General features: G+C 36.3%; 1 protein-coding gene across 21 annotated transcripts in view; it reads right to left on the reverse strand.

Annotated features, from left to right (window-relative positions):
• nrxn1 (neurexin 1) overlaps positions 1-15,607 on the reverse strand; it is a 919,306-nt gene that overhangs the window by 602,924 nt on the left and 300,775 nt on the right. For 13 of the 21 annotated variants that reach the window (XM_031902198.1, XM_031902191.1, XM_031902199.1 and 10 more), the window contains 2 exons: positions 13,560-13,583; positions 12,420-12,581 (listed from right to left, as the gene is read on the reverse strand). In XM_031902198.1, coding sequence (XP_031758058.1) covers positions 12,420-12,581; positions 13,560-13,583 — 186 coding nt within the window. The remainder of the gene's footprint in view (positions 1-12,419; positions 12,582-13,559; positions 13,584-15,607) is intronic. The other 8 variants (XM_031902195.1, XM_031902194.1, XM_031902193.1 and 5 more) reach the window with 1 other exon arrangement.

Raw genomic sequence — 15,607 nt, forward strand, 5'->3', positions numbered from 1 at the left:
ATTACTTTCACTTTTCATTTAGCACTTCCTAGATGTCACTGCCCTCCTCATATTCCCCCTCCCTGCTAAAAGTCTCTAATTTTGTAGCATGGACATGGGCATCAGGTCTCCCATTCAAACACACACACAAGACTTTGGGAGTGATACAAAACTTAGTAGCAGTGCCCACAAAATGGCACCTGACTACTTGCTGTGATTGTGAATTCCAAGACTGAAGCAAACAAACTGTGAATATAATTTATAATTAATAGTTTATATAGCGTAAGTAAAGTTTATTTTTCTCAACTTACATGATAGAAAATGATTTGGAATTATTTCTTTGGGTAACAGGTCCCCTTTAATGGTACCCCATTAGGTCCATGGATTTATTTAAACTTTATACCAGAATGCAAAATAGTTTGGCATAACAAAAAACTAAAAATACCCCTGTATGGGGCTCATATTAATATCCATGCACTTTACAAACATCTAAGTTAGCAATTCTTACTCAGACATTGCTGCGTAACATGTATTTTGTAGCGCATACAAAGTATTGGGGTTCACACATATATGAATGCACATTATTATCATTATTGCTTCCTGCTTGCTTAGAGAATCTCATATAGTAAACAAGGGATTCAATTCTCCCCAGTGAGGTGGGGAGAAACACAATCATGATTTACTGGTGAGATATCTTAACAGGTCACAAAGTCACGGACATATTAATAATTCTTCTTTTGAAGGACACTGAGATCAAAATGTTTTTCCTGCCCCATTATGGATACATGTGAAAGACAAGAATGCATGCAAAAAAACAATTATGTTGTTAAACGTGACACAATTAAACTTCCTTTGGGGTTCAAATACATAACGTACCCTAAAGTCCAGGCTCTGGGGTTGTTCAGTCCATGAAAATACACAATGTGCCAAAGTTACAAAGGATCAAGGCACGATCATGTACCCAATAGAATATTTTATATGACATTAAAACAAAGCAATTCATTTGGTAAGAGCTGAAAAGATACCTCCTGTTGATAACTAGTGGACTAATTTAGAAATAGAGATTGGGGCAATGTAGTTTATACATCTGGCATAGCATTTATGCATTTGGTGCCTTACATTTATGTGTCAGATATGCATTTCAGTGGTTTTGTATTCAAATAATGTTACATTTTGCACCTTTTGAGCAGTAAATGATTTTCTCTGTGTGGATGCTTTAGACCTCGAAGTTCAGGAGTTTGGAACTGGCCCATAAGGTGGACTGGTAAGGATTTATACTGTGTCCTATGTGGCTTCTGCAAGTTGTCAGATTTTTAATAAACCCTTATATTTATTTAGGGGTACTTGAGGAACTAGGGAGTAATTTGCCTTAGTGCAGGTCTGTTGAGGGAATTGAGTTAAATGTGGTTGCTGGTATTAAACTATAGTACTAATGCATCAAAGAATCAAATAATAGATATGCAATTTAATAATATAACTATATAGCTTATTTTCTATCTTTTCAACAAGCTTCTTAAACATACCAAGCTAAATAGGCTGTACAAGGGTATAAATAACTTTGCCTTTCTACCATGTGCTTTTTAATACATGAAGGGATGAAGAGTTTGAAGTCAGTAATTTTCCTTTAGTAACATAAAGCAAGGATGCTGTTAAGTTTGGTGGGATTGGGCCCTGTCTTGGGTCACATGCTTAATGCCCCACATCTCCCTGAGAAGAACTTTTTTCTCCATGTATCTCCTGACATTTGGATGCATCTGCATCAACATTTGACAGCAGGTAAGTAGGTAGTACAAGGTAATGTGACTAACCAAGTTTGTATCCTTTTGAGTGCAAAGTTCTGCCTATGAGGCCTTTTCCAAAGCTTCTTTTACAACCCAGTAATACAACCTCTCAAAACAAAAAAATAATAAGATGGATGTCATGATGTCAATGGCAAACTCCTAGAGGATCCTTCTAAGATAAGTGGGCTTTGGGCCCTGCCTTGGGTCACATGCTCAATGTCCTACATCTCCCTGACTCCTTTATTGCAGGTATCTACCAACATCTGGCTGCATTTTCATTGACTGCTCCATCAACATTTCCCATTAAGTCAGTAAGTATTACAAGGTAATGTTGACTGGCCAAGCTTATATCTTTTTGAGTGCAAAGTTTTGGCTGTGAGGACTAATCCCAAAGCCTTTATGACAATCTAGTAATACAACTCAACTTCTTCAAACAAGAACAATAAACTGAATGCCATGGTGTCTATGGCAAACTCCTAAAATAAAGCAAAAATGACAAACACAAGACAAACTGTCATATATTGTCAAAACATAGCAATCGACTGAATCGGCATTTAATGCCATCAACATCATGAAACAGAATAAGCTATAACATAAACAAATTAATGGAACATCATTAGTGCTGATTATAACCATAATTTGATGGCCACTGTTGCTAATATAGTTAAATGCATGTTTATTATGAATTTATGTTATGAAAAAAAGATAAACAGGCAGCATCTGAAATGGGAGTTTAGCAGTCTCTGCTTGTTTAGATTTTTGCTTAATAGCCCCAGCTGTGATTCCCAAACTGTTTTAATAACAAGCAGTAATTGCTTTTCAGCTGTGCTGTAGGAAATATATTGGTTGAGGAACACGAAACCTTAAAGGACTCATTTACTAATTCTGGGCACGAGTGCTATTCAACATTGCGCCCATCACTTTTTATTGAACATAGCACTTTCACTTGGCAATGGAGAGGAGACACTATGACGGAGTTAGGTATACGGCTCTAGAGGCCATGAATCCGCTGGTACTCCATCCTTTGTGCATCATACAAAGGGTTATATTTATGATGCTGAGCAAAAAGTGGAGTGAGCAACAGATGCAAATGGCACTCAGAGCTGCAAGAAAGGGAGCAAGCCCTTAAGAAACTTTATTGCAGAGGTGCCGCACCTCCGTAATAAAGTTTTTTAAGGGCTTGCTCCCTTTCTTGCACCTCTGAGTGCCATTTCCATTTTGTTGCTACTTTGGTTTTGGGAGGGTGCCGATCCCTCCAGCAGTGTGCACCGGGCACTTAATCATTTTGGAGATCCAAAGGGTGTGTGGAAAGGTTCTCTGTTACTCATAGCAGCTTTGCTTTAGTTTGGTTTTCTAACTGTTGAAATCTAATTGCTAATTGGTTGCCCTGGGCAACATCACCGGTAATGCTTCACTCCATTTTTTACACAGCATCATAAATGTACCCCATAGAATGCAAGTGTTGTAGGAGGGGATGCCCATGTCCGGCCTATGCTGAATCCAAGCAGCTCAGAATACAAGCACGGGCATTTGTGAATGTTTTTCTGTCGACATATAAATAAAATAAGTTTTGTGCAAACCATTCCCCTGGGATGGAAAACACTTTATTTTAATCAATAAGAAGGACTCGACAACATATCATTTTTCATGAAAAATTTGATACAACTTATTTAAGGCTGGGATGATGGGGAATTGAAATGAGGCCATGGGCAGCAAGACACATGATACCTAGCCTTGTTACCTTGGCTGAAATTAATTAACAGACCAGTGAACCATTCCAGTAACTCCCTGCTTCCTAATGTGCCCACTATACAAAATATTGAAGCAAGGTATCCATATTGCAGCTGAGCCATGGCAAAGAGTTAAAAAAAAAAAGTCTTCATAGAAGGAGATTTATTTATAAAACCTGAAAAGCTACATTTCATTCATTCAATTCCACTGTACGTGTATTAATAATGCTCAGCTTTACCAGAGTTCTAATATTGCAGAAATGTTCTTTACCTTTTGTGTTCTCTCTGAGGGTATTAAGCCGTAGGAGACATGAATGAGCTGTACTACAGGAGATCCTCTTAATATACTTGTATATTTGAATCTACCTTGCAAAGACCACTGCAATATTTTCATGGCATAAATCAGCACAGTTATATAAATTGCACTATCAAGGAGAAAATATCAGGCTCCAACATCAAGCTGTTTCTTTTGTAATTCCCTTCTGTTAATATGAGCCTACATTTCAATTCATTGCACATGCCTGCCTTGTATACAATGCAATTATTCATTTTGCTACAGTGAATACAGCTCAGAGTGCATACTGCAGTTCCACCTGGGTCTCAGCCTTCATTATAGGAAAAGCTTTAAGTAGTTAAAAACTATAACAGCTAAATTCTTAGCAAACATGTATAAATAATCCCATTTATCCCATTTTATTTTTAACATTGGCTTTCATGGCTTTGTCTTTTTTTAATAAACTGTGTAATTTTTAATGGGGTCGTGGCTTGGAGGCTTGTTTGAATTTGGAGGACTCTCTGTACAGTATGTCCTTCATAAGGGTAAGGGATCCCAGACCTGTATTTGGGTTTTGCTTCCCCAGATATATAGTAGGGTTTCAATTTACTATAATGATTCTGGTAACAGATTCTGGGGTTCTAGAAAGAGTGTAGTAGAGGTGTTTGGATTTGGGGGACTCTCTGTATGTCCTTCATGATCTTCATTGTAGGTAAGTGAAGGAATGAGGGAACTTACTAACCTGTACCTATCACTTCTTGTGAGGGAAGTCTGTATACTAGATATAGAGAGAGATTACATTAGGAAAGCTGACTAGAACTACAGCTTGGTGGCTGAGTAACACAGAACTAAAACTGTAGTACAGGTATGGGACCTGCTATCCAGAATGCTTGGGACCTGGGGTTTTCTGGATAAGGGATCTTTCCATAATTTGGATCTCCATGCCTTATGTCTGCTAAAAATCATTTAAATATTGAATTAACCCCATGGGATTGTTTTGCCTCCAATAAGGATTAATTATATCTTAGTTGGGATCAAGTACAGGTACTGTTTTATTATAACAGAGAAAAGGGAATCATTTAACCATGAAATAAACCCAATAGGGCTGTTCTGCCCCCAATAAGGGGTAATTATATCTTAGTTGGGATCAAGTACCGGTACTGTTTTATTATTACAGAGAAAAGGAAATCATTTAACCATTAAATAAACCCAATAGGGCTGTTCTGCCCCCAATAAGTATTAATTATATCTTAGTTGGGATCAAGTACAGGTACTGTTTTATTATTACAGAGAAAAGGAAATCATTTAACCATTAAATAAACCCAATAGGGCTGTTCTGCCCCCAATAAGTATTAATTATATCTTAGTTGGGATCAAGTACAGGTACTGTTTTATTATTACAGAGAAAAGGAAATCATTTAACCATTAAATAAACCCAATAGGGCTGTTCTGCCCCCAATAAGTATTAATTATATCTTAGTTGGGATCAAGTACAGGTACTGTTTTATTATTACAGAGAAAAGGGAATCATTTAACCATTAAATAAACCCAATAGGGCTATTCTGCCCCCAATAAGGGGTAATTATATCTTAGTTGGGATCAAGTACAGGTACTGTTTTATTATTACAGACAAAAGGGAATCATTTAACCATTAAATAAACCCAATAGGGCTGTTCTGCCCCAATAAGGGGTAATTATATCTTAGTTGGGATCAAGTACAGGTACTGTTTTATTATTACAGAGAAAAGGAAAACATTTAACCATGAAATAAACCCAATAGGGCTGTTCTGCCCCCAATAAGTATTAATTATATCTTAGTTGGGATCAAGTACAGGTACTGTTTTATTATTACAGAGAAAAGGAAATCATTTAACCATTAAATAAACCCAATAGGGCTGTTCTGCCCCCAATAAGTATTAATTATATCTTAGTTGGGATCAAGTACAGGTACTGTTTTATTATTACAGAGAAAAGGAAATCATTTAACCATTAAATAAACCCAATAGGGCTGTTCTGCCCCCAATAAGTATTAATTATATCTTAGTTGGGATCAAGTACAGGTACTGTTTTATTATTACAGAGAAAAGGGAATCATTTAACCATTAAATAAACCCAATAGGGCTATTCTGCCCCCAATAAGGGGTAATTATATCTTAGTTGGGATCAAGTACAGGTACTGTTTTATTATTACAGACAAAAGGGAATCATTTAACCATTAAATAAACCCAATAGGGCTGTTCTGCCCCAATAAGGGGTAATTATATCTTAGTTGGGATCAAGTACAGGTACTGTTTTATTATTACAGAGAAAAGGAAAACATTTAACCATGAAATAAACCCAATAGGGCTGTTCTGCCCCCAATAAGGGATAATTGTATCTTAGTTGGGATCAAGTACAGGTACTGTTTTAAAATTATGGAGAAAAAGAAAATCATTTTCAGAAATTAGAATTATTTGCTTACAATGGAGTCTATGGGAGATGACCTTTCTGTAATTTTGAACTTTCTGGATAATGGGTCTCCAGATAAAGGATCCCAGACCTGTATTTGGATTTAGCTTCCCCAGATATATAGTAGGGTTTCAATTTACTATAATGATTCTGGTAACAGACTCTGGGATTCTAGAAAGAGTGTAGTAGAGATGTGTTAGTCAACCCTAGTTACAGTTCTAATCTATGAAACACATCACTGTATTGGTTGCTTAACTGTTAACATTGTGCTTGAACACCCTTGAGCCCCTGTAATATAAGATGGGCCAGAAAACTAGTGTTATCCCATTATCAATAGGGGTCTTAGAATAAAGTTGCATTAGTGTATTTTGATACATGGTTCCTGCTTCTATATTCAGGGGAAAGGCACATTGTGAACAAAATACCTGAAATGGACCCCCATTTCAGGTATTTTGTTCACAATGGTTTTAAGTAGGTCAAATATGGCAGCAAAACAGTTGAAATTGCCATCCAAGTCACCGTGTTTGGGGAAATAGGAATTCCAAAATCACCCAGTCACTGCGTGTAGCCATTTTTACACAATAAATTACAGGAGGTCTTGTCCCCAATTGCATCTGGATCTGTGTGCTGGACCTGTTTTTGCATGAAACTGGAATATTTCACAATAAAATCAAAATTTCTACTGTTTCACCTACACTGTCCCCATACTCTCTTTAAAATTAAAATTCCTATCCCAAAATGCATAAAATTGTTCCTGTACGTTTAGGGGCATATTTATCAAAGCGTGAAATGAGATCTCACCACAGTAAAATTCCCCCACTCTCTATTCATTTCTTTGGTATTTATAGAGGCCTGTTTATCTAATGGTAGACTCTAGCTTTTACCTATTAATAAATGAGCCTCTAAAAATCCCATCAAAATGAATAGAGAGCAGGGGAATTTAACTATGGTGAGCTCTAATTTCACACTTTGATAAATCTGCTCCTTAATGTATGTTAAAAACTATTGGCGCCTAAGCCATTAAAGCATTCCTGTTGTATGTAATACTGCCACACCATATTATTAAACACAAACATATATTATAGTAAATTATAGATTATAATGGACAGGGACATTACTTAGTTTATTATAAAATGTATAGTTCCTTGCGCTCCATCTGTCTAACAGGCCCTAAAGCAAAATTTCCACTCCAGATATTCCAAGTCGTTATTCAGATACCTGCACAACTGTGATATTGTGATTTACACACCACAGCATACACATTGGTAGAATCCATGTAACTATAGAAACCTGTGACAGTGATTGTAATAATCAACTGCATATCAACAATATATGACCTATATTGCAAGTATTTAAGTATGGGTGAGCTATCAGGATAGGATATCAACAATTGGGATATTTCACCAACATTACCAAAGTATTCTAAGCCACTGTGCATATGCAAAGAGTTAACAGTATAACATCGAAATGTAGTGCATATACAAGTTTAAATATAAACCTTGAAAAAAAAATATGCAGCAGTATCTTCCATGAAGTCCCAGGAACAACCTTTCATTGAAGAACATATCTGAGGACTTCTATCTATCCATCAAAATACACCACAATTACAGGTTTTAGCATCAGTATTTTTATTGAAATCCAACATTTTGGTAACATCAAGTGACCTTCTTCAGAGACAAACAAAGCAGAACTGCCTCTTTAAAAACCCTAAGTGCAGAAAATGGTGCCACAATCAGAGACAAACAAACCTTCCTCAGACACACAAACCAGAACTGCAAGTGACCCACACCTTAAAAACCATAAGTGCAGGAATCGGTGGAATCATTTATTTATTATCCAGTGCTCAGTGCAGAGATCAGTACACATGGGAGTGCACGGGCTTTTGGAATGAGCACTTAGGGGGAACACACAGGGGGAAAATAATTGGCACAACTATCATCTATCTTTAAATCGCTGTCATTACCGAGTTTTTAAAACTTTCGGCAACTAATCGCCCTGTGTGTCTTCTCCCCTAAAGGTAACATTCAGCTATTTCTTTCAATTTCTACTGTTGACTTTAAAGTCATTTATACAAATCAAAATGTCAGTCAGAGCTTCACTAGAGTCAATAGTGCTGTGTTTTAACCTTATGCCTTGCCTTTTTCTTCATTTGATTTCCATGTAGTTTACCTTTCTTGCCCTGTATTCAATCCTTATCTTCCATCAGAGGTTTTGCCTTGTACTTTATTTAATGTGCATTATCTTTGGTTTTGCTGATCTTGAAATTTCCTTTCCTGTTATGTTTACTGATTCTCAAAAGCAATATAATATTGGGGGAGGTAAGTAACAAACTGAAATTAAACCTCTGTACAGTGTTTCTTTATGTAACATATGAGCAAGTTCAGGGCATTGTTCTAGTGTCCTACTTTGCCTTATTTAGACCGTCTTTGGTTGTCCTCCCTGTATTGATAACACAAGGTGCCACTTTAACCATTTTTCATCCCCTTTCTATTCACTTGAACTGGGAACGTGCTGTCTATAATACACAGTTGTACCAGCTGTTTAGCAATAATGACATTCATGACTTTCATAAGATATCCATCATTTACATACCATAGACAGTCTCTTTCCCAATTAAATGAATGGGAAGCAGTTTAGGGAACTAAGAAAAGATGAGAAATGTATTCTCTGCATTTAAAACACCCATGGGCCAAAGCTCAGGGAGGCATATTTGTCATGGATCCAGTTTTTTTGAAAACTTACACAACTTGAATGTGCTTATTTATTTAAAAATCTGAATCTTAAACACTCAACCAATTAAAAACGTGGAATAAACTTAAATGGAGCAAAATCACATTCTACTCATTGTTTTCAAATAATCTACCAACTTTCAAAAAATTCAAGAAACTCAAAATCAAGAAATCTCTAAAAATGTAACCTCGACAGCTCACATTGACTTCTACATGAACGCACCAGCTTTATTTTATGGCAAAAATGGTGTCCTGCCATTGAAATAGCCAAACTGAATCTTTTACTATTACTAGAACCATGTATCTGGGTCTTTTCCCTGAAAAAAGTTAGTTATTTTTCATACTAACCACATAATAACTTTTTATATTCCCTTCAATCACAATGTCATATTGTTAGGGGTAGGGGTAGTGTAGTTTGAACTAAGAGTGCTGTGTTTGGGCTGTGCATCGACAGAAAAGGAAGGAATGGCCCAAGGAAAGCGCGTAAGGGAGACCTCTGTTCATTTTATGAGAACTACATTAAGAAATCATCCTCATTTCTTCGGAATCAGGGGTAAGTTTACAAATGTTCATCATTAAAGGTACGTGAAGGGGCACAGTCAACACAATTAATCAAATATTGCATTTCTTTTATACACATGTCTTTTCTAAGCATATGATTATAGAATAGATCAGTTTATAGCTTGCAATTCAGGTTGACCTGGGCAATTTCAAGATGGGAATCAGTATGAATTTACCATGACTAAGAATGCCACAAATGACTGAAAAATTATCTCTGGGATGAAGCAATTCCATTATTCATATTGTTTTTCTTCATGTAAGTGCAAGGAGATCCTACCTCTCTCCTACTCAGTGGGGGGCGCCTTTTTCTCTTTATTTATTATAAAACATTGTTTCTGCCTAAGAAGAGATTTCTTTCATTTGTTCTATATCTGTACCCTTCCTACAACTGCTCAGCTATTCAGAATGCATATTTTCATGCTCAAACAGCCTTCTTCTCTGCCAGACACAGTTCCGTTACCTTGAATGTTAAATGTTTAAATCCAGACATTGCTTTAAAATTGCGTGGTCTAAAATTTTAAAATAGGAAATAAATCTTTAATATCCTGGACTATAAAGAATCAGCATAAATGCTAAAACATATTACAGAGAAATTCAGCATTGTATTTCCTTACAATCTGCATTTCCATGTCTATTATGTGGGCAAAAATTCTGCAAATCATTGATGTATCTATAGTTTCATAGGTTATATTGTATGATAATTGTATTCAAACAAAAAAAACACTTCTGCTTAAAACAAAAGTACTCATTTACAATTATTTCTAGATGCAGAAATGAATACATAGTCGCAGCCATGAAAACACATAGGCATCATACTTACTTTCTCTCTTTTATTCTAGAACTGAGTGCCTACAGGTCTACATTGGTGAATATGGTGCAGACATGGGCAGATTTTAGCTGTTCATTTGACCCCTTTATACAGAGTTAGTATCTTATCTACCCATGGTTATCTACCCATGTGGCCCTTCCCGATGGCCGTAAATCATCCAGATATCTATCAGGCAGGTTTAAGAATTCCTGTTGGTGGTGAGGTTAATGTGGTGCTTTATCAACAGGCTGGACTGTTCCTTTGTTACGATCTGATCATTGGATCAAGGAAATCATAACAATAGTGCCCAACACAAGGTGGCCACATGAGGTAAATCTGCTCATTTTACAACGTCGCCAAATGAGCAGATCCTGTGTATGGCCTCCTTTAGCCTTGTATCTAACTTAGATGCACTGTTGGGCCTATCAGCACACAATGTTACGCAAGTAAAATCAGATGCAATGTAATCTAAGTAAACACATAGATCCTGCTCACTGCTCCCTGCATGCACTAGTTGTGCCAATTTACACAGTATTTACTAACTAAGGAAAATCTTTGAGCCTCCAGTATCTGGATCAAACCCCACCTTCTCTCAGCCCCTTCATAAAAATATTAATCAAGACCTCAGGAGGATATTAAGGACACTTTGTGGCCTAGATCATGCAGAAGAATAACACAACTTCTCTTTTTTAATTCCCTTGCCCATCAAGACAAAACAGTATAAACAAAATTAGAAATTCAATGAATTTCAGGATTTAAAATGTGCAAATTGTTTTGCAAATGGTATACAGAAACATGTTACAGAGAACTGAGAAATTTGCTAATCTTTATTAGACAGTGCTAAATGCAAGGTCAGTGTCTGGAAGCTGAGATCTGTTAAGAACCCTCTAAAGCGGTGGTTGTCAGATTGTTTTTTAGTTCAAGTTTCCCAAAGAGGACCAATCTTTGTTCAGGGTCCCCCTTAGCTCTTAACAAGGTTACCGATAAGGGAAATCACTGGTATATCAACCTTACAGCCAAAGCCCAAATATGACATCAAGGAGTTGGTTTATTAATTTGTGGCTGTACATTTTTTAACACAATCAGCTTTTTACAATTGCATAACAACTGAAAAATATAAATATAGATTGAAACCAGCTTCATACAACTCAATAGTAGACATGCCAAGTCTAAAATGCTCTAAAAACATAAATAAGCATTTGGCACAACTCAAGTGTTGTGTTGTGCCAAACTATGCCTGCTATAGTTCCAGAAATATCCAACACAAACAAAAATAACTTCAAATATCACCTAATTAGTTTAAAGTTCACCCTATCTATGTCTTGATGTTGTTGATGATGCCTGGGCTAATGGTGGAAAGTCTGAAAACCTCTGTAATATATGACTATATGCTGGACTTCAAGCCAAGAAGTGGTGTGTGTATTTTACATTAGTAGTAGGCATTGGGCAAGGGCCTGGTAAGGTTAAAGAACAAGTAAACCTTTTTTTTATCTCTTGAATTTTCTTCAACAGTTAAACTTCAGCTATACAGGTATGGGACTTGTTATCCAGAATGCTCGGAACCTGGGGTTTTTCGGATAAGGGATCTTTCACTAATTTGGATCTCCATAACTTAAATCTGCTTAAAATCATTTAAATATTGAATAAACCCAATAGGCGTGTTTTTCCTCCAATAAGGAATAATTATATCTTAGTTGGGATCAAGTACAAGGTGCTGTTTTATTATTACAAAGAAAAAGGAAATCATTTTTAAACTATAGAATTATTTGCTTATAATGGAGTCTATGGGAGATGGCCTTTCCGTAATTTGGAGCTTTCTGGATAATTGGTTTCTGGATAAGGGATCCCATACCTGTACAGGGAAAACACAGGGTGATAATGTGTAGGATGGAGGAGGACTATGCAGGATGCAAGAATTAGGAAGCTCTCTTCCACTGCAGAGGGTCGTGGTTGGAACATAAAGTTTTGATGTTGTAATCTGTAGCATTGTTTAACCTACATGATGCGTTATTTTATGTGGATTTACCAGTATGTGTCAGGGAATATACTTATTGAACTGAAGACAAACTATGTCAAAATACAAAATACAATAGGAACAAAAAAATGTACCTCTTTCAGACAGCCCATGAAGTTGTTACTGACTGGCGACCCAGGGAGGTCAGCTGTGCTGGGACTACCTCCAACATAGAAAAAGTCATCTGATCCAAGCATGGTGTAGTCTTCCTGTGTGTAGCCTGTTGTGGTCAGAATTCCATCCACTGAAATTGTTACCTATATAACAAAGCACAGGGAAAGGACACGCTATACTCAGACCTAAATACTGCATTTCTGGGATGTGCCTGATTTTAGACCTAGTTTGGAGATCCATTTTCATGTCTGTTTGAAGTTTTGTCTTGGGTTCTAAAATTCAACTTCCCCTAAGAGTTCTAAACTGCTGTTGTCTGATCAATGAGCTAGTGTCAGTATTGTCCCTACAGCAACTGAACAGTTATTTAGCAGACACAAAAATGGTGTTAGTAAAATGCTTTCTAGGTTAGTTTAGCTGTTGTACGTATTAGTAAGTTTAGTAGTCTGTCATTGACTAATAAAAACGTGCATTTGGGAACATAAATGATGCAAAGCGGCAATAAGCACCACCACTGTTAGCACTGGAAGACGAATACGCAGCAGCAATTAAGCATGCAAGTGTCTAACTAGCATGCAAAAAGGAAAAAATGCAAAAAAAATTGTTAGAAGCACATTCTGATGTGCCCATGCTAAAGAACACAACAGATCAGGAGGGAAACGAACACAAGAAAAAAATTTTTGCTTGTGATGAATAAGGATGTATGGATGTACTACAACATTGCTATCATTTCCAATGCAAGCCACTGTGCCATGCTTTATGAATGGTTGGAATCTGGCTGAGCCAGTAGCCACAAAGGCTAGCCAAATATAAGCTTTATTTTGGTTAATCACAGCTTGATGCAAACGGTAGTAACATTAATGAAGCCCTTACATGTGAGTCAAATAAAAGTAACAAAATAAAATCAAAAATAAATAAAAAAAAAAACAACTTGAGAGGGACAGGTTAAAAAAAAGAGGTCAACAACAGATGAAAAGAAGGAGTTCAAAGTAAGCAGAAGAGTACCAACCGCAGTTCCTCTTTAGTAATGATGTCTACAGTTAAAAGAAAGAAAGAAAACACACGGCAAACCCAAAATAAGAAACAATTAGAATGATATCTACCGAACAATGTAGTTTGTTTACCATAGCGTGTCCAATGCCTGAGTGCTTTGTGGAGAAGGGGGGAGAAAGGAAATTAAAAACTGTGAACATAATAACGATTGTTACTTAAAAAATATGATGGTTACTACCATGTTAGTACATTTTTTTGATTCAGGTAACGGTTAGTAGAATGAAACATTCCATGAATGACATGTTAGTTATTAAGCATGTTAGTAACATATAAAAAAGGGCAAAAAAATTTTACAAGAAAAAAAGCAGACTAACAAGTAGGCCTCTACCGAGGCGACTGCAATATAATTTGTCCTGCAAATATATTTTATAACTTATCAGCTCTGTACTGAACAAAAACAGACACATGGTCACATTACCCTTTTTTTGTCATTTCGCTAAATACATCTGACAGACATTAAAAATGGCTAAAGGATAATTATGCCTTTATGCTTCAGGCTGGCCTCTGCCTCAACAAGAATTCTATCGCTCTTTGTATTTTTATGAATATATATATATTTTTTTTTCCAAAAAAAAATCAGAATTTTTGTTTACAACCCCCTACTACTGAATTTACAGCTCTCAAGGAATCCTTTTCAACTCCAAAACGTCTTTCGGTCATATTGACGGACTTTAGGCTCACAGATTACTGCAATGAAACAAAGCAAAAAAAGATCCTGACACATATAATGAGTTGAATGGATTTCTGCAACTGCCTTGTACAACATGCACCAACTTGGCTGCTTTTCTACGATTATTATCGAGAATTTAGTTTAAGTATCTGTATGTTTTTAAACTATCCATGAGCAGAGGCAAATCTAGAAAGTTTTTAATTTTTTTTTTAGCATTTAGCAAGGCTTAGTTGTGTGGCTAGAGTTAAACATCTGGAAGCTAATTGTACTTGTTGTTGTATCCAATGCAATCATCTCTGTGTCATTATAAGCTTGGATGGTTATATCATTTGGAATATCATATTCCTAATTACATGCTCTGGTTTGGTCGGCATTAAGACACCGACCCAAAAATAAATTTGTAAATAAAAATACAATATTCTTTATTCCTCATTCTATTAGTTAAAAGATAAAACCTTTTTATCTTCCCTGGTGCAAGAAAAAGAGAGGATTTGTATCATTCATGATTTATCAAAACCGCCGGGACTACTGAAGAATCTTAGAAGGCAGGGTGTGCAGCTAACATATCGATCCATCCGATGGCAACAATGATAACGCTAAAGCAAATGACACCCTACTGATAGCTGAGAAGAAAGGAAAATAAATCATTTTCTTCATGTTTAAGCCTTATATCATGAAAATTGACATCGACTATAACCTCTAAATAGATATTTTTCAAACAGGGGTTTTCTTACAAAAAATATTAGCAAAAATAGTTTAAAGGTGAAGGAAAGTCATTTTGGCATTTTACTGCGAATAGATTCGCCACATCAGTGCCACCTAGAACGCTATATTTATTCTGCAGAAAGCTTTACTATACCTGAGTACCCTAAAAGCTTTCTCCGTTTGTTTAAGACAGCAGTCATTTTAAGTAGCTTCCTGATACAGCTCTAGCTGTTGGAAGCTTGGATCACACATTCCTAAGGGAGGAGGGAGTTCTTAGCATTCTTATGGGAGGGGGGAGCGGGAGAGGGGAGAAAGGAGAGAACTGTCCCCGGGAATGAAGGATTTTTCTGAGAGAGGAAGTCAGATACCCAAGAACATGTTTACAAAAAAGGAGACAAGAAATCCTGTGTTTCTTTTGATAGAGGACTCAGTGCTTATGGCTGTATTTACATACTGTATACCTTTCTGATAAAGCTTACTTAGTTTTTACCTTTCCTTCTCCTTTAAAAAGCTAAAATTAGGATACCAAGAATGCATAAGAGCTCAAGCTCAAATAAAACCAGGAATAGGTTGATTGTGGTGTTGGTTTATTTTTATGTGGTGTTGGTTTACCATCATGTAAAGGTGAAGTTAGTACTGTATACAGCATAAAAGTTGTGTCAAAAATGACAGTTAGGGTCAGTTTTTCCCAAAAATAAATGTGCCACCCACTAAAATCTGTAATAAAAAAAAGATCTAAATGAG

The sequence above is a fragment of the Xenopus tropicalis genome, chromosome 5 (assembly GCF_000004195.4).
Source record: "Xenopus tropicalis strain Nigerian chromosome 5, UCB_Xtro_10.0, whole genome shotgun sequence".
NCBI classification, from domain to species: Eukaryota; Metazoa; Chordata; class Amphibia; order Anura; family Pipidae; genus Xenopus; species Xenopus tropicalis.